Source organism: Amphiura filiformis, chromosome 2 (genome assembly GCF_039555335.1).
Source record: "Amphiura filiformis chromosome 2, Afil_fr2py, whole genome shotgun sequence".
NCBI lineage: Eukaryota > Metazoa > Echinodermata > Ophiuroidea > Amphilepidida > Amphiuridae > Amphiura > Amphiura filiformis.
In genome coordinates, this window is record NC_092629.1 from 76,576,031 (window position 1) to 76,597,244 (window position 21,214).

General features: G+C 36.8%; 2 protein-coding genes across 2 annotated transcripts in view; one reads left to right on the forward strand and one right to left on the reverse strand.

Moving 5' to 3' along the window:
• Positions 1 to 2,926: 2,926 nt before the first annotated feature.
• The window catches only part of LOC140146640 (probable tRNA N6-adenosine threonylcarbamoyltransferase), a 50,533-nt gene continuing 32,245 nt past the window's right edge, over positions 2,927 to 21,214 (reverse strand). The window contains exons 12-14 of the mRNA XM_072168512.1: positions 7,824 to 7,899; positions 4,620 to 4,718; positions 2,927 to 3,721 (exon numbers count right to left, since the gene is read on the reverse strand). Of these exons, the coding sequence (XP_072024613.1) occupies positions 3,682 to 3,721; positions 4,620 to 4,718; positions 7,824 to 7,899 (215 nt within the window). The 3' untranslated portion in view covers positions 2,927 to 3,681. The remainder of the gene's footprint in view (positions 3,722 to 4,619; positions 4,719 to 7,823; positions 7,900 to 21,214) is intronic.
• Positions 15,843 to 20,302, forward strand: LOC140146632 (uncharacterized). The gene is made up of 2 exons (XM_072168503.1): positions 15,843 to 15,973; positions 18,256 to 20,302. The coding sequence occupies exons 1-2, from the start codon at positions 15,904 to 15,906 to the stop codon at positions 19,152 to 19,154; spliced, it is 969 nt and encodes a 322-aa protein (XP_072024604.1). The 5' UTR covers positions 15,843 to 15,903; the 3' UTR covers positions 19,155 to 20,302.

Consider the following 21,214-nt stretch of genomic DNA (forward strand, 5'->3'; position numbering starts at 1 on the left):
TGTTCACAAGGGTTTTTTTCTTTATACGCATCAAATACGCATAAATTATGCAAATTAGGTACATAATTAGCATAATTTGTGCTGAAAATCTAATCATGTTGAGAACATTTGGCCACGCTAGTCCCCCACAAGTTACGCCACTGTACCCCATACGGATCTCCAGATAAGCTGTTCACAAGGTTTTTTTGCTTGATACGCATCAAATACGCATAAATTATGCAAATTAGGTACTTAATTAGCATATTTTGCGCTGAAAATCTAATCAGGTCGAGAACATCTGGCCACGCTTACTCCCCACCAAGTTACGCCACTGTACCCCATACGGATCTCCAGATAATCTGTTCACAAGGTATTTTGCTTATTACGCATAAATTATGCAAATTAGGTACTTAATTACCATATTTTGCGCTCAAAATCTAATCAGGTCGACACCCTCTGGTCATGCTACCCCTATAAAGTTTCATCATCATAGCACTTACGGTTCTCAAGATAACGCTTCACAAGCTTTTTCCGAACACACACACACACACACCCCCACACACACGGACACACACACACCATAGTGATTACTAAGTCTCTCCCTGAACATTCAGGCGAGACAAAAACAGAAACTGAGAAAGTGAGTGCAAAAAGCTTTACTAGGGCTCAAAGAAAAGCCTCAACATCAGAAATTCATAAATCAGCAATAGCAGAACATGTAGCAGCAAAAATCACGAATTGGGTGGGAGGAGGCACAGATCATTGACCAAGAAGCAGACAAAACAACACGCTGGCTGAAGGAGGCAATCTGGATAAGAAGTAGGGGCATAACACCATGAACAAAGACGAGGGGGCTTACAAACTAGACAAGATCTACGATCAACTCATCAACAAACGGCATCCAGGAAGTTGGGAAACGTCATCCAGACCAAACAGTGTTGCCGCTTTCATCAAACATCTAGAAACACCACAACAGAGTGATCAAGATTCCTGATAGGAATTGAAATATTTCTGAGTAAGTACCAGAATAATTGGATCTGAAAAAGAACCTTTTCTACCTTAATTGAACTATGAACGATCCTGATGAATCTGTTTCAAGTATTACATAAATCGTTTATGATTTCACATTATGAAATTAAAACGAAACCTTTGAAATTGAAATCTGTATCAACAGTACACTGGGCTATTCCAGTTGAAATCCATACACTCCCTATGGAAGACACAAGCTAAATCTTCCACACAGGGGTGTGAATTTCAAATGGGGTTACCTGAATGGGTGACTCCATTTGAAATCTACACCCCCTGTGTGGGAGATTAAGGTTATATCTTCCATAGGGGATGTATGGATTTCAACTGGTATAGCCCATAATTGACAAGACCATGTGGTGTCTGTTGGTAGGAGTTTGAGCTACTGCAATGTCAAAACTCTCTTCTCATGAAAATATTGATCCAACTTGAAATTCCCCCGGACAAGGAATCTATTGTTAATTGTTTTGTCTACCAGTATAAAAAACTCGGGGAGGTGATCCTGGCTGCGATGGCTATTCTCTATGTAGGCTGATTAAGGTTCTGGGACCAAAATAAGAGTTATATATGAATGAGGCTAAATGGTTTATACATGCAGGTAAGTCTTAGGCCAAATTGGTTAGCGACTTCCAGTGAAACACAGTGATCTCATGTACATTTATACCTCATTAATATACGCAGCAAGTGCAATCCAATCAAAAGAGTTTGATTGCCTGACCGCACATTTATTGCGCAGTCATTAATAACTCACAATGACTCCTGGAACACACCGAGACGTGCTACAATGACTTCTGCGCGCGCGTGTGTGTATACGCTAAGCATTATGACAACGCACACGCCATGCCATCACGCTTCTGTGATTGGTAGCTCTTGTTGTCGGCGCTAATGTCAAATTCGTCTGGTCGATTTTTTGTAGGGTGGGTAATAACAATAATTAAAACTGGTTAATATTAACAGCATTTTTTGACATAAAATAACATAAAATGCCATTTTAATTTGTTCAAAATATCAGATACGATGGTAGTGAATGACAATAATAACTTATTAGCACCATCTATTTTGAGTTCATTGTGTGAAATTGTCAGGTTTTGTTTTGGGCCTCGGTATTTTTCTGAGTACCGCAGCCCAAAACAAAACCCTCAGATTTCACACAATGACTTCAAAATAGATGGTGCGCAGTTATTGTTGTCTAAATGTAATTGATGTGCTATTATTGTAGCTGCACAGGAAAAATCTCATTTTGATCTCTGAAAGCAAAATCTCATATGTGTACTTATTGGCTGCTACATGTGTCTCTTTTTACATAATAGCTAGGAATAAATACCAGACTCCTCTCAATTGCAGGTAACTTCAATTCATCCCCAAGTCACATGGTATGGGAATGTTCTATGTATTCCATGTGACTTGGGGTTGATTTTAAGTGAACTCCGACATTTCAGATGAGTCTGGTATTTATTCCTAACGTAAAGAGACACATGTAGCTGTCGACAAGTGCATCTTTTTGATATAGATGTACACATATTATGAAATAAAAGATGTCCATTGACAAATGTAACAAATTTGCCATTTTACATAAGACACATAAATTATTTCCAAAATTAAATGTTTTACATTGAAAATGGTGTTGTTTATTTATAGACAAGTAATGCAATTTACAGTCAAAAGGAAAGTAGTGTCAGGGCATTTTCTTCAAGTTGAAACCAAAAAGAATTGGACTCAAATTGCACACAATTTTGATGTTTATGTTATAGGGCCCACTTTTTACGTATTTCAGTAGTAGATTGTGTATTTGTCCTTTTAGATTACATATGACAGTCTATAATACCGAATGTATTAATTCGTTTTAAACAATTCATTGATACTACTAGCACTGGTAGTATCCATTACTGCCAGTAGACAGGAAGTCTGGAAAGGTGACCTCAACGCTGTAAGGTCTTAAAGTTTGTGAGAACATAAGACTTTCCGCTGATGGATTTTTATTGCCGTCGGTATTAATTTCTAAATTAAGTTTTTCATAACATAAAAAGGCAGAGACCCCTGCTGTATAATAAATTAGCTAGGTAAGTTTTGAGTAACCTTGATGAAAATTGTCAAAAAAGTGCTTATTCTTTTGTGTGGGTACGGTCCATCACCTGTCACTTGGTAGTCTTGTAACATATCTAATGGCGCTGCCCATGGCTACTCAATGAATTGTTTAATTCGAATTAATCAATTCGATTCATAGACTGTATGAGGTTATAAGGTTATTCCTGCCCAGCGATGATATAAATCTGTGTATTTAAAAAACAATGAGACCTCATAAGTTTGTTCTCTTTACATACTGTCCAGTGTCCATAAACACAGTTCCTAGGTGCTCACCTCACTTGTTTAGACCAGAACATGGCTTCATGTTTTACGTGCGTTTTCCTTTGCGACAACACAACAAGCGTATTTCCTTGGCACAAAATGCAACCGTTGTTTTGCTTCTGCGACAACGCAAAATATTTTCATGACTAGTTTGTAATGTCCAGAAGATCAAAGTCTCAAACAAACCATTTGTGCAGCGTATCACAGCCGAGAATCAAATTTGAAGCGCACACCGGAGAACCACAGATCACTGTGGAGAATTGGAAATATGTCTTTTGCAACAGACAAATCCACAGAAGATAATGTGACTAAATACTAGCATACTAGGCTTTAGTCTCTCCATGTGACTTCTACTTCATCTGTCCTATATCTGTAAAATGAATAGGTAAACAAATGTTGTTATAAATTTGAGTTGCGAGTTGAACAAAATTATTCAGCAGAGAATGAATAATAATAATAATAATAATAATAATAATATAAACACAATGAGTAAGTAGATAAGCATTCACAATGGGATTCCATAACAATTGATTTAAGTCAGAGCCACATTTGACGAAAGCTTGACCAATTTCGCACAGTGACTGGCTGCACCAGTACTGTAGTTCTCACACATTGATTGGCTGCACCAGTAATGTGATATCCGACGGCACACCCGAATAAAAATCAACTGATAAACACAATGGTTGGTAGTTAAGTCATGAAGTTAAGAAAACTCACAAAGAGCTTAACCAAATCATGACCCTTTTGGCATGTTATGCAATGAAATTATCTAAAAAAACCAAAAAGCAATCTACTTCAGTCTTACATAAATTATGTTGCTGTAAAATTGTTTCAAAGAAACCAACCCAAACTACAGCAAACACACATGCCCCCCTGCATAAGACATACTTCAGAGGACCTGAAAAATGACAATATTTTTGAAGTCAAAGTCCTCTATTTGTTGGTGTGCTGTCATGCCAAATATTGGTAATATTGAACAACTCCTGACAAGGTCAAAGCTCAGAGGATGGTAGCTATAGAGGGGGTAGTAGGGTATCTATAGAACCTTGTTTCCAATGTTTTAAGGGGACTTACATTTCGAGAGCCTGTGTCTAGGTCCTCACCAATATTTTCAGGGGCCTTACATTTTAAGGATCTGTGTCTAGTTCTTCACCGTCCTAGTATGCATAACAAGGTCCTCATTATTGTATTTGTGCATTTTCATGCACAAGTCCTCGGAAGTAAAAGCGATGCATACAAATAAAAAGACATGCACAAACACACAATACCTTTGTGTACACCATGTCTCCTCCCATGGTGTGATATTTCCTGTGCGAAACATTTCCCATCCTGCCTGAGCTATCATGGCACCATTGTCTATACAATACCTGCACACACACAAACAAAACAAAGCACAGTAAATTGGTATATTTTGTCAATGCATTCAAGACTATTGTCTTGGCTAGCCTCTCATCAACCTGCCATGTGCCCATCCTGGTTTGCCCCAAGATTGAATAGCATGGGGAGATGCTAAATGCTAAACTGCTGCTATCAGGTAGTTCATCAATGCCCTATATCTACTGCTGATATCAGGTACTTTATCAATGCCCTATATCTACTGCTGATATCAGATACTTCAGTAATGCCATATATCTACTGCAGCTATCAGGGAGGTCATCAATGCCATATATCTACATGTACTGCTGATACCAGGGAGTCCATCAATGCCCTGTATCTACTGCTACTATCAGGTAGTTCATCAATGCCCTATATCTAATGCTGATATCAGGGAGTTCATCAATGCCGTATATCTACTGCTGATATCAGGTAGTTCATCAATGACCTATATCTACTGCTGACACTAGTACAGCCAATATCCTGAAAATACCATTTTAATTCCTGGATTTACATGGATCTACCTGAAAGGACATGAAAGATCCCTACACTGGATTACCGCTGACTGCTTAATATTCCATCAGGAAAAAACATGACAATATTAAGGAAATACCATGATAATATACTTCAGAACCCTTGTGACTGTCACAATGTTTTCCTGGAATGTCCTGACAGAGGATTTGTGGATAGAGCAATTATTTGTGGTTAACTGAAATGCAAACATCATTTACTTGATGAAAAGGAGAAAAAGTTGATCCTATAAAGCCATTATAAAAGCGACATATTTGGTAACCATTCATGTAAAGTAGGTAATGGGGATACGCAATAACCAATAAAGATAGAATTCACTAGATTGAAGCTTGTCCTTGGAGTAAAGTAAACTCAATTACCACTAATACCATGTGACAATACAACTTTTCACAACTCTGTGTAATCCCCTTTAATAGCTACCCATCTTGTTAACAGTTATAAGTCGGTTTCAGGATATTCCAGGAATGGTTTCTAAATGTTTGGCATTGCATATCTGTAAAGTCAAACTTATAATCCTGTTACAGGAAACTCCATGATATTCCATGACTATTAATGATAATCGATGATCATTCAGATAAAAACATGAATAAAAACGGTATTTTCAGGATATTGGCTGTACTAGTGTGATATCAGGGAGTTCATCAATGCCCTATATCTACTGCTGATATCAGGGAGTTCAACAATGCCCTATATCTACTGCTGATATCAGGGAGTTCATCAATGCCGTATATCTACAGCTGATATCAGGTAGTTCATCAATGCCCTATATCTACTGCTGATATCAGGGAGTTCATCAATGCCCTATATCTACTGCTGATATCAGGGAGTTCAACAATGCCCTATATCTACTGCTGCTATCAGGGAGTTCATCAATGCCCTATATCTACTGCTGATATCAGGGAGTTCAACAATGCCCTATATCTACTGCTGATATCACGGAGTTCAACAATGCCCTATATCTACTGCTGATATCAGGGAGTTCAACAATGCCCTATATCTACTGCTGCTATCAGGGAGTTAATCAATGCCCTATATCTATTGCTGATATCAGGGAGTTCATCAATGCCCTATATCTACTGCTGATATCAGAGAGTTCATCAATGCCCTTTGTCTACTACTGATATCAGGTAATTCATCAATGCCCTATATCTACTACTGATATCAGGTAGTTCATCAATACCCTACATCTACTATTGATATCAGGTAGTTCATCAATGCCCTATATCTACTGCTGATATCAGAGAGTTCATCAATGCCCTTTATCTACTGCTGCTATCAGGTAGTTCATCAATAGCATATATCTACTGCTGATATCAAGGAGTTCATCAATGCCCTATATCTACTGCTGATATCAGGGAGTTCATCAATGCCCTATATCTACTGCTGCTATCAGGTAGTTCATCAATGCCATATGTCTACTGCTGATATCAGGGAGTTCATCAATGCCCTATATCTACTGCTGCTATCAGGTAGTTCATCAATGCCATATGTCTACTGCTGATATCAGGTAGTTCATCAATGCCTTATATCTACTGCTGCTATCAGGTAGTTCATCAATGCCCTATATCTACTGCTGCTATCAGGGAGTTCATCAATGCCCTATATCTACTGCTGATATCAGGTAGTTCATCAATGCCCTATATCTACTGCTGCTATCAGGTAGTTCATCCATGCCCTATATCTACTACTGATATCAGGTAGTTCATCAATACCCTACATCTACTATTGATATCAGGTAGTTCATCAATGCCCTATATCTACTGCTGATATCAGAGAGTTCATCAATGCCCTTTATCTACTGCTGCTATCAGGTAGTTCATCAATAGCATATATCTACTGCTGATATCAAGGAGTTCATCAATGCCCTATATCTACTGCTGATATCAAGGAGTTCATCAATGCCCTATATCTACTGCTGCTATCAGGTAGTTCATCAATGCCATATGTCTACTGCTGATATCAGGGAGTTCATCAATGCCCTATATCTACTGCTGCTATCAGGTAGTTCATCAATGTCATATGTCTACTGCTGATATCAGGTAGTTCATCAATGCCTTATATCTACTGCTGCTATCAGGTAGTTCATCAATGCCCTATATCTACTGCTGCTATCAGGGAGTTCATCAATGCCCTATATCTACTGCTGATATCAGGTAGTTTATTAATGCCCTATATCTACTGCTGCTATCAGGTAGTTCATCCATGCCCTATATCTACTGCTGATATCAGGTAGTTCACTGTGCCCCTATATCTCCTATTGTTTATGGTTAAATTTCATTAATATGCTATTTACAACTACTGTTATACCATTTTTCACCCTGACGTGGCAGTGACATCAGTGCGCATTTCATTGGGCACAATGTATGCTCGAAGCGATGGCATACATACGCACACGCATTAAGATGTCGCATACTCACGCGAGCAAAACAGCTGCCTCAATGCGTTGATGTCACTGCCACATTAGGGTGAAAAATTGTATAGACTACTGTTATCATCACTAGTCCTGCTCTACATATCTAACTGCTCTATATGCCATGTACTCCCTGCTCTCAGCATTTGATACCTACCTTTCATCAGTGGCAAATACTTTAGCTCCTCTCTCCTCAGCCATAGCTGCCATCATTTCTTGTAATCTTTCATTACCTATAAACAATAGAAAACAAACAAACAAAAAAACAAACAAACATAATTAATCAAGAGTCTATTTCAAGCAACAGCATTCACAATATGAACTCAGATCATGCATCATATAATCACCAGACCAGCAACTGCAAAACCTTAAATTTAAGCCACAAAAGAAACAAGTTTGTTTCTAGTAGCCTGTGCATTGCATTCTGGAGGCCATTTTTTTGCATTGCATTATTTTTTACATTTGTGCTAAAAATCTTTAAACTCAAAAAAAGAAGAAAAGGAACAGCTAGAAACGTGGATAGCAAAAATGTTTATATGTCTCACGCCAAAGTAAATGTTTGCAAAAATTACCACTTATACAGTACACCAATACACATTTTTAATACTGTATAATGCTGTTATTTTCGTGACGGTTCTATTTTCGTGAAGTTTGCGAGTGCAGACATGAAATAACATCACGCCAAAATACATTTTTAATATAAAGTTACTTACATAAATTCTGTGAAATTTCCCAAAAATCACCACACAAGCATATTGTGCCAAACATCATGGTCTTTGCAGGGGACGGGGTTTACAAACTTATCTAATGCAGCCCTCCAAAAGAGAATTTTGAATCCCCTTAAAATCAACCCCAAAAGAAAATGGCAAAACCCCTTGAAGGTCCGTAACTCGATCAACAGCATCACCCCCACCCCCATTTTTCTCACTGTTGATGAATTTTTGGTATCATAAAATAGATCACATTTTTCTCATTACCATCCTGAAATTTGAAGAACCAAATCAACATATTTCCAGAGAAATTATGAAAAAACAGGTGTATAGTGGTTACCACTTCTGATATGCCAAGATATTCTAGGTTGGGAAGAAATGAATTGGTGAATTCGAGCCGTTTTACTCTGATACCAATTCGCCTGACGAAATAGATCAAAATATTATACAGGGCTCTATAACAATATAAGCTTAAAACAGAAATAAAGAAATACATAAGGGGCAAAATAAATACAAAGCACGACTTTATCTTGTCAAGCATGATACCAGGAACATATATAACAGAGCATCGTCCCAACTACAAAATCAATTATAAATTAAAAACAAAATAAAGAAAAAAAAAATTTTTTACTGAAAAATCATAAAATAAAAGAAAAATGTGTAATGTACATGATGATATACACAAAATTAAATGGAAATATTTCAGGGTCAAATTAGAATAAAAAGAATGAGATATTTTGTCAAGAATGATGGGCGTAGTGGTATGGCGAAGCACTCGGCAGGAAAGTGTTGTTTCTGGACCATAATGCAATTCACGCATACCAACATATTGGCTTGCTAATTATGCTAATTATTCACATTTACGTTAAAAATGTTCTCGTTTTCTCACATGATGCATAAAGGGAACGATATTTGAAATTGTATGCAAGTTTGAAGACAATTCATACTAAACCAATAGGGTCACCCCTCTTTAACTCCCCCAGTGTAAATTATAATTTGGACACACTACATGATTCTGTGAACAATCCCCCCCCCCTCCACACCCTCTCCCTATATTGCCTCCACTTATTATACCAAAACACTACAACACTCAAGGCAATAAAGTAATGAAACAATGATATAATTGTAATGATCAAAACATAAACTAGACTTAGCTGTGGTCTAAGACCACGAACACAGCCGTGTTGTAACCCCTAATGACCTTTGACCCCAAAATATATGAAAACCCCATAGATATTGGCTAATGTCAATGCATGGGTGCACGTGGCATCACTTTGCTATGTTATTTGTGGCAGAAGGGGCATTTTGAATGTTTTTCGTCTCAGGCCGGAAGTGACCTCTTAATGACCTTTGACCCCAAATAAAAAAATACCACATATGAATTGGGTAACCACAATTCATGTGTGAACATACCGTTAATGTCCTATATTTTTCTTACCAAATAAAATTTTTTGAAGGTTTTTCGTTTTATACCGGAAGTGACCCCTTAATGACCTTTGATCCCAAATCTGTGAGGACCCTGTAGACACTGGGTAATAGCAATGCATATGTGCAAGTGGTGTCACTGTCCTCGTAATTTGTGGGAGAAGAAGCATTTTAAAGGTATTTCGTTTTATACGAAGTGGCCCTTAATGACCTTTGACCCTAAATAAAAAAATACCACATATACACAGGGTAACTATAATTTATGTGTGAACATACCGTTACTGTCCTATGTTTTTCTTAGCAAATAAAAATTTTTGAAGGTTTTTCGTTTTATACCTGAAATGGCCCCTTAATGACCTTTGACCTCAAATCTGTGAGGACCCCATAGACACTGGATAATAACAATGCATGTGTGCAAGTGGTGTCACTGTCCCACGTAATCTGTGAGAGAAGAAGCATTTTGAGTTGAAATCACGTTTTTGACCCCTATGACCCCTCAAGTGACCTTTGACCCCACAAATTTCATATGACATGTAGGGGCATGGTCAATGATGGTTGTGACCAAGTTAGGTCAAAATCGGTGAAAGCATGTCAGTGCTAGAGCAAATGTAGTGGTCGGCAGAAAGAAAGAAAGAACCTGTAAGAAAAAAGACACAGCCGTGACTAACGTCACGGCTGTGTAATACTAGTAGTTCACATTGTTTTCAGTCTTTACCAATTTAAATGGTAAACTATAAAACAATTAATTAAAGTCTTAAAACAATTTTAATTAACTTTATAAAGAATGCTTAAGGGATCTAAAATGAGCGTTTATTGCGTTTAGACAGTATTTTTTGTGGGACATGAGAGCACCTCAGACCTATCGAATTGCATTCTGAATCTGAAGCATGTCTGTCTGATATCAAATAATTTTCATTTTTTGAAAATCACAATATAATACAAATTTATGACAAATTATAAAAATTTGATATTTTTCAAATTTTTGATATATAACAGTCCTCGAAGTAAATTATATAAATCTAATGACATATTCTTAAAGTGTATATAGCAGGGAGGAAAAGCCGATGGTCAATTGAAAATTTTGACCTTTCATATTGAAGATATGGATTTTTTTTTCCCCCAAAAAGACCTAATTTTTTTTGGTGTTTTGGGAAAAAAATCCATATCTTCAATACTGAAGGTCAAAATTTTCAATTGATCGTCGGCTTTTCATCCCACCTACATACATTTTAAGTATAAGTCATCAGATTTATAAAGTTTACTTCAAGTACTGTTAAATATCAAAAATATCAATTTTAATGATTTGCCATAAAATGTGTATTAAATTGCAATTTCAAAAATCAAAATTATTTGATATCAGAATGACATTCTTCGTATTCAGAATACGATTCGATATGTCTGATGTGCTCTAATGTCCCACAATAAATACTGTCCAAACGTTCATATTCCAGCCCTTAAGGCAGAGTAAAAAAAAATCATGTTTAGTGTTCCATCCCGCTTCCTTTTTGAAGATTCTTAAATACCTTTTTATTTTCAAAAATTTCTGTTATAACGTTTTTAGTTTGAAAAGTTCTATAGCCTTCTATAGCCTTGGAAATGTATAAGAAGCACTTCAGTAAAGTTTTGTGATCAGTAGAGGTGCATAACCTACCAGAAAAACAAATAAAAAGGCCTCCTCCTTTTTTCTAGGTATCAAAGTGTATGCAAATATGGACCAAATAGGGGTTTTGTGCCATTTTTCAAAGAATAAAATAAAAATATAAAAAAGCCCCTCCTCCTTTCTTATTTTTCAAAAACCTGTACGCTAAACATGGTTTTTTTATTCCGACTAATTGGAAAAAAATCAAAACATAAAATACCACTTGTTCAGCCCTATAAACACTTGTAAGTGGGGAATTCCCACAGAATAGTTTGTCACAGCTGACTGAGCAAGTATATTGTCAACAAATATTTTGTGACAAAAGAGAAAACTATGATCTCACTGTTCAGAACAGCATCAATGCCAACCGCATAGTTCCTTTAGGAATATGAAAACTACTAATAACTGTTCAGTGAATTGGTAATAGAAGGATGAGTATCTGACCTTAATATCCCTACCAGCCAACAGCATCTTTGCTGCACCCTTTCCTAATCAGCCATGTAGTGTCATTAGCCCAGCACTAAAACCTTTGGCAAGCATCGGGGCAAACACTGGTAAAAGTTGGTAACAAGGAAGTTGTATGGTAAACTATATTTTGCAAGTTGCAATCAATTTTTAATGTTGATGAAACCATAGAGGTAAGTTTTTCCATATAACAATAATAATAATAATAGTTGGATGTTCAAAGGATTAGTTGAAGAAAACCAATATCAGTTCGGGGGCACTGCTAATTCAAAGAGGTCTCTGATATCAAATACTCTTGAAGCGTCATGGCACATAACAGTATCATATTTCAGAGACGTCTCATAAATCACAGACTCCCTAGTTTCAAAACCCAGTCGCAAACGATATAAGTAATTTTGATGAACGTGCCAGCGCAGTGGGAATATTTTTGTGTATAGGCCTTATCAGAGTTGTATAGCTAGCCCAAGTTGAGCATGTTGAGTGCCTGCTAATTTTACTATCCAATTCATGAATTGGATAGTAACATTGGGATTTTTTTTACTTCAAAACATTTGATTTTAGCCATTGCAATCTACGTGTTTTCTGGGACCATTTGTCAGAATTTGCACAGATAGATATAATTTTTGCACAGGTAGATATTTGCTAAACATAGGAAAGCTTATTGTAATACACTCAGCTTCGTTCCGATGTGCTGCATCGAGCGCCGAGCTGTCAACAAAGCTCGACGTATGTGATATCACAGACCCCCGTATGTGAAATCACTGACCCGTCTTTGAAATCAGAGACGTCCGGTTATTACGAGTGCCCCCGAACTGATATGTGACATGATCAAGGGGAATGAGTCACATGTCGACCCTGGTCGAAAATGAGTTTTACATACGTTTCTAAAGAGGACATTTAGATTTAGAGCTTTCAGAAACTGAAAACCCCATGTTGATACGACTTTTCTTTGCGAAGTTACGTTAATTTATCAATGGCAGAAAACAATATAAAACAAAAGAATTTGAACACTTTCTTTGCCAATATCTCAAAATCAACATTAGCAACATCCGACTCATTTTCCTTGATCGTGTCACATATATTGTTTGAAAAATTTTCAGATCATTTTAACTTGACTTGCTACCAATTTTGGTCGATTTACAATACAATGCGCCACCAGCAGTTGATGGGGAGAGGCCAAAATACGCAGTGCATCATGGGAAAATAACCGACATCCATAGCCCGTGTAATACGAATGCAACACAGGAACAGTATGTTATTGCATGTTGAAATGTCAATATAAACGAATGCACACTAAAACAGCAATTTATCCATTCTATGTATTGATCAGATGGAATCCTTTGTGGAGCTGTTTTTAACATTATTATTATCGCACTTGCGCGAAAATCCAATGGTGGCTTAGAACAGTGATGTCAACTCTGGAGGTCAAAAGTTTAACTTGCAAAACCAACTGGCGGCGCATCGTATTATGAATCGCGACAATTGTACATGTACATGTATATGTATGTACTAAACACCTCAAAAGAAATAAGTCCCCCTCTTAACATGTCGTTATAACATCGTAAGGTTTCATTTTGTACCAACAAAACTAACTTTGAATTAATTATATGACTGTTTGCTAAGTGCTGTGTGAAAATGAGAGATTTCCATGACTTCAGGGCTGAATGAGCCTAAATTGAAGACAAAAAGTGCCCTTTCCAAAAGTCACAAAGTAGGCCTATGATTATTAACTGCAAGGTGTATTGTGACAAGGAATGGGACTGACCATCTTACAACTCACTGTGCTGAACTCTGCACCAAGAGTATTTGCATGGCTGAATGATCAAGAATCGATACACATTACAGTAAATGTTCACTTGGTGAGGATTTTAAACTGCACTCAAACACATGGGGTTTTCCATTGGTAACAAGCCATGAATCAACTTTTGTGACAAGCATAGGCCTACTTTGTGACTTTTGAAAAGGGCAGTTTTTGCCTTCAATTTAGGCTCATTCAGCCCTGAAGTCATGGAAATCTCTCATTTTCACACAGCACTTAGTAAACAGTCATATAATTATTTAAAAGTTAGTTTTGATGGTACAAAATGAAACCTTACGATGTTATGACGACATGTTCAGAGGGGGACTTATTTCTTTTGAGGTGTTTATATGTTCATGGTATTCAAAATAAACGGAACAGCTGAACTGATAGCTGGTATTTCAGAGTTGCCTTCTTTTAAGGGCATACTGTAAAAACTTGATAGTTAACATATGTGCTTACTATCGAGCACTTTTAAAAACATGAAATTGTACCAAAGTCTGGTGCTTTACCAACTGAGCTAATGGGGTTGAGACACATATTTGTAGGTTTACTTGTTCGTATAAAACGATGCAATGATTTGTTCAAAACCCTTTACACTTTTGTGGATTGGGCTCTTCATGTTTGCATGTTTCAAAAGCGCTCGATAGTAAGCATATGCAGTTTACCAGAGTAAATTTCCGTGAGGAAGGATGATAGAGTATATAGGGAGCAAAGATATCAAAATTGTTACCAGACCCCCTAGTCTAGAGGAAAATCTCAAATATGTGCTTGTATAAAATTGTTGAAGCATTTGTGAGTAAAAGTTGATCACCTAGGTATCTTTACTAATTTAGACCTGCTGAATCCAAAAAGGCGATGAGCAAGCATTATTTTGAGTCTATGACATTCATCACCCCAGAAATGACCCCATAGGTTTATACAGGGGTCAAAAATTAAACATGCTCCATATCAAATTAGCCGTCTGGGTGTAAGGATCACAAATATATAAATTTTGTTAATGTACGATCTGTGGTTGCGGTCTTATGTGCCAAAAAGGGTCGAAGGTCAATATTCAATTTGTACAGGGGTCAAAAATTAACGTTGCTCCGATTTTCATGAAACTTGTGCCAAATTATTTGTCTAGCTTCAGGCAGTTTTTATCTGAGGTGAATAGTTAATATGTTACGAGGCAAAAAAGTTACAGGTCTAAATGGCAATAGTCCTGTAAAATTGGTTTATCAGTTATACCTCTGTAACTATACATCGCAGATAGTAGAAAAGTAAACTAGGTAATGGGGATACGCATCCTGCACCAAAAAGTAACCAAAATACAGAAATAAGGCTATAAGCTTGATGATCCCCCCTTAGTTTAATTTTTGGCAGCATGATTTTCCAAGCTGTAGCAAGCGATTTAAGTAGGCACCCTATGGTGTTGACTTACTGCTACTAACATAGTACCTTTTGTATCTTATATACAGAATCATCATCAACATCAAAATGGGAGCCTCAGCTGCCAAACTTGAACTCAAGAATATTGAGTTCCATGAAAAAATTGGAGAAGGTGGATTTGGTCTAGTTAAGCGTGTATCCTTCAAGAAACCTTACAAAGGATACACAGAAGCTGCAGCCAAAAGTGTAGTCTTTGACTTAGGAGAGAGAGAAGTTAAAGTCATGAGTCAACTCCAACATCCAAATATAATAAAATTGCTAGGAACTTGCAAAGCAGGACCTACTGACCTTATTCTGATGGAATACACACCCAATGGATCACTCCATGATTACTTGAAAGATCCATCAAAGCCTCTTCCATATGAACTACAAAAGAAATGGGCCAAGGAGTCAGCTGTAGCCATTCAATATCTCCATGGACAGAACTTCCTGCACAGGGACATCAAGCCCAAAAACTGCCTTCTCTTTCAAGACAACCTCTTGAAGTTGTGTGATTTTGGTCTTGCACGTGAGATAGAAGAGTCTCAGACAACATCCGGCATGAAAGGAACCTATCGCTACATGGCACCAGAAATTCTGGTTGGGAATGATCTTGTAAGGGCTATCTACTCAAGACCAGCCGATATATGGGCATATGGGATGCTGCTACTAGAGATCTGCACAAGGAAACCACCATTTCCGCAATTGGAATGGCACGGTGGTCTTTGAAGTTCGCAATGGAGCCAAGCCATCTGTACCTGAAAGCTGCCCAGAAGAGCTATCTGGCATTATGCAACAGTGTTGGAATAGCGACCCAAAACAACGACCTACAATTAGAGCCATAGTGATGAGTGTGAATGGTAATTGGATTTTATGTACAAAATATTCTGATTAATTGCTCGACTAAATGTAACATTTTAATTCAAGCCATTGTAACATTTCCTTTTTTTTCTCCATAAAATGTTAGCTTTTACTGTCAGGTATATCCCTACTTTTGAAAAAAAGCCCTGTAAATTTAAAATTTTTGGGATACTTTTTGGCAGGATTTTTCTATCTTTTTTTATTTACTTAGAACCGCAAGCCTCAAAATAGTTTTTTGAATTAGTCAAGGTTAAAATTTATCCATGTAAATTCTGTTCTGTCTGTCATCAAAGTAACAGGTGTATTGCCAGTTCTTCTGTGGAGAACTGGCCAGACCGGGCTACCTGTTTTAAAGTGAAAGCGCCACTTTTGGTTCAACTTCCTTGAGGAATTAGTCAAGGTTAAAATTTATCCATGTAAATTCTGTTCTGCTTGTCATCAAAGTAACAAGTGTATTGCCAGTTCTTCTGTGGAGAACTGGCCAGATGGGGCTACCTGTTTAAGGGCTACATGCTATTAAAAATTGCTCACATAATTTAATTTTTGTGAGCTATTTTGGGATTTTCAGGGAAAATTGCCCTCAGCCCTGTCTATATTTGAGTGGTGTCATGAGTCATGATTAAGTCAGGACTGGTTGGACATGAAGGAAGAAAAAATGAAAGGAAGGAAAAAGGAAAATATCATTCAGTTGTTTTTAAAATTGGAATATTTTCCATTTCCTTAAGAGAAGGGGTATGAACGTTTGGACAGTATTTATTGTGGGACATTAGAGCACATCAGACATATCAATTGCATTCTGAATACGAAGAATGGCCTTCTGATATCAAATAATTTTGATTTTTTGAAATTTGCAATGTAATACACATTTTATGGCAAATCATTAAAAATTGATATTTTTGATATTTGGGCAATTCCAAGCATCATTCCGCAACGCGATGTTTGCATATATGCAAATTAGGGTCGTTTGGAAAAGTTTCTTCCACCTTAATCTTTCACTTACCCAAAATAGATAGCATTATACTATTCACCTTCCTAATTGGCTGCTGAATTAAAAAGAAATCATGTGCAAAAGTCGCATTGCGGAATGATGTTGCTTGGAATTGCCCATTTAACAGTACTCAAAGTAAACTTTATAAATCTGATGATTTCTACCTACATGTAACGTGTATGGGTGGGATGAAAAACCCGATCATTTGAAAATGTTGACCTTTTTCAGATTGAAGATATGGATTTTTTTCCCAAAGCACCAAAAAAATTAGGTCTTTCTTGGGAAAAATCCATATCTTCAATAATGAAAAAGGTCAAAATTTTCAATTGATCGCCGACTTTTCCTCCCAGCTACATACACTTTAAGACTTTATTATTAAATATAATGTATATCATCAACACTTTAAGACTATATCATTAAATTTATAAAATTTACTTTGAGGACTGTTATATCTCCAAAATGTGAAAAATATCAAAATTTAATAATATGTCATAAAATTTGTATTATATCGTGAATTTCAAAAAAAAAGAAAATTATTTGATATCAGAAAGACATGCTTCAGATTCAGAATGCAATTCGATACGCCTGAGGTGCTCTCATGTCCCACAAAAAATACTGTCGAAACGCCATAAACGCTCATTCTAGATCCCTTAAAAAGAGTCCACTAATTTTTGTTGAGCGAAGTGAGAAGGGTGACAATTTTACAGTAATGAGCAATTATCACCTTCTAGAAGATGCAAAATTTTATCATTATGACCCTAAAAAATCACAGAAAGCTTTACAAAAATTCAGTAAAAATCAATCAATTTCAGTCAAAACATATATGACCAGCTTAAACAAAACCTGGAACAAGTCGCCAGACATGTTTTTTGAGTTATAGGTCTTTAAAGATGACATTCCCTTCTCCAATTCTGACATTTTGGAATTCTTTATTTCATGGTATTTGACTGTGGGACTAAGTGGACTTTCAATTCCTTGAAAGTATTTATTAAAAAGAGGATTATTCAATCAATAAATAACAGTTGAACTATGATAATCCCTATTCAATCCTGTGTAAGGCAGGAAACTAATTGGCCCATTACTCAGAACAGTAATTTGGCAAAAATATCAAGGTATCATTTACAAAATTATCCATATATTGAAAAGTGCTATTTATACAATTTTTGTATCATTTTAAAGCTTATTGTCTAATGTTTACATTTTTATTCAAATCATGAAATGTCTTACAACATTGCTTATTTTTTCATCCCCTATAAATATAAAATTGTCTCTTATTTATTTATACATATGCAGCACTATGCAGTTGGTCACTTGACAAAGAAATCCATCCACGATATCAAGGGAAACTACTTCTCAGCCAGAAAGTTGCATGCTGCCCAAATGGGGACATGGTTGTGTCAGTTGGAGTCTGGCTCTATCTTTGCGACAGTGATGGAAAAAGCAAAACGAAGCTGAAATTACCCGATGTAGACGCGGATCTAAATACTATCCATTTTGTTTGCGTATCATCACTCGGACACATTTGTGTGTTACTCGATTGGGGTGTGTTTGTCTATGTGTTTGATGAGGATGGGAAGTACCTCCATCGTTTCAGTACATTTACACCTCAAGATGATTTCACAATATACCATAACCGCAACATCATACGGTGTATGACTACAGATGGAGACGGGAATGTTTTGGTTGGTAGCTGTGAGCGTAAAAAGATCACGATACATTCATGTCATGATGGGGAGGTAGTCAGTACCATTGAGTGGGTACCAGCAATTGGTTTTCAACCCAGAATGACTGTAAACAGCAAGAAGCAAATTCTGATTCAGTTTGTTCCGTTAGCGCAACCATTATTCGGGTCACAATTAACTAGATGTAGGGTCGCAGCAATTGATTACACAGGTAAAGAGATGTTTAGGTTCAAACCTAGGATGCAACAATACGAAGGTGACACAAACGGGACAGACCGGTCTCCACCACGTGGGATAGTGTGTGACGATGAGGACAACATATATATCGCAATGGATCCAGGTATATTTGGTGTCTATAATGAAGGCCACATTCATAAATACAGTTCCACAGGTACATTCCTACAATGCATAGCCAAGGGATTGCACAATCCCTGTGATTTGTCCATGACACGTGATGGATCACTGGTGGTTGCTAATATCAAATCAATCCTTATATTCAAGCTTAAGTAAGCAAATTTTAGAAAAGTAAAAGTTTAGGAGATCGAGTAACAGTTGCAAATGGGGTGGTGTTGGGGTGGGGTTACTTATAACCCAACCCATTAATTTTAGTAGGGTGAGCAATGCAGGTTTTCAAAAAATGAATTAAAAAAAGAATTTGACAGGTTTAATGTTATTGCATCAATTAGCAGATTGAGAGATAACCTTGTCACTGATTAATTGATAACCAAGCAGGTTTGGTTCACCCCAGAAGAACTGATTTGGAGAAGGAGGTTCTGCACTGCAGGTCCTGATTCGGAGCCTAATGGGTAGATACCAATCATTAATGAAGATCTTTCAGGGGCGTAGCCTGAATGTGATCCTGACCCAACCGCTAAAAAACCTGGGGTTTAGAAATTTATAACTCCAGAAAAGATATCTTACCCTTCCCAGAATCCTTTGCAACATGATGTATCACTCATTACATCAAATAACACTCCTATTGCTTTGTACAGAATCTTTTGTTTTCATATTGAGAATAGACTGGCTCAACATGGGTCATTATACTAGACAATAAATATATTTTGCAACATCTCGATGTGCTGTTCATTGAGGTACATTTTGTCACTTTCGACCCATGTTGCACTAGATAGCAAATCAGTACAGAAAATTGAAATGAAAGAAATGCATTGTGGGAAGTGTAAGATAACATCCAAATACATACAGAAGTTCAAGAACTCAATCAAATACAGTCAATGCAAGAATTTAATTTGGTAGAGGAAGAAATCGTCAAAAAAATTATATGCAAATTACCAAATAAGAATTGTTCTCTTGACGTTATTCCAACCTGGCTACTCAAGCAATGCATGTCATCAATTATTCCCACCTTAACTACAGTTATTAACATATCACTAAAGTCTGGCACTTTTCCCAACTCCTTGAAACAAGCTATTGTCACCCCTATCATAAAGAAAGCAACCCTGGACCCTAATGAACTTAAAAATTATAGGCCTGTCTCCAATATTAAATGTTTTTCAAAAATTATGGAAAAATGTGTTATGTCACAGGTGTTTTCCCATATGTCTACAAATAGTTTGCTGGAGCCTTACCAATCTGCTTACAAGCCCAATCATGGAACAGAAACTGCTCTTCTGAAAGTGAAAAATGGTATTCTATGTGCTTTGGACAACAAAAAAGCTGTTTATCTTGTATTATTAGATCTGAGTGCAGCTTTTGACACTATTGATTTTGATATTTTGAATGATAGACTCGAAAAATCTCTTGGCAAATAATGGAGCCGTGCGATCCTGGATACTCTCCTACCTCAAAGGACGCAATAGCCAAGTTGGTATAGGTGGTGATTTTTCTAAAACTCAAACAATGGAATTTGGTCTACCCCAGGGATCAGTGGTAGGTCCTGGGATGTTTAGCTACTACACATACCCACTCGGAAAAATTATCCAGAAACACAGATTGAACTATCACATATACGCAGACGATACGCAATTATATACAGAATTTAATCCCCGCATACCGGGAGATAGTGTAACTGCTCTTTTCAAATTGGAATCATGTATTGCTGAAATCAAGAATTGGATGAATGTAAATAAGCTTAAACTTAATGAAGATAAAACCGAATTCTTTGTTGCTAGCTCTGCATATAATTTGAAATATATATATGAACCAACTCTTAACGTATGTGGAACAATTATCAAACCATCTGATTCTGTACGCAACCTTGGAGTTCTTTTTGATTCAACCATGTCTATGTCATCTCAAATATCTGCTGTCTCTCACTCTTTAAATTATCATCTTCGTAATATAGGACGCATTCGCTGTTATATTGATCAAGATACTTGCAACCATGCTGTCCGCTCACTTGTTATTTCTGGAATTGATTATTGTAACTCTTTATTATATGGAACAACTGTAAAAAACACACAAAAACTACAAAAGATACAAAACAGAGCTGCCAGACTTGTTTTCAAGGCAAACCGTATGGAACACACCACTCCTCTGCTGAAAGAGCTTCACTGGCTTCCAGTTAATTAGCGTATTACCTACAAACTACTCACATTCGCATATAAAAGTAG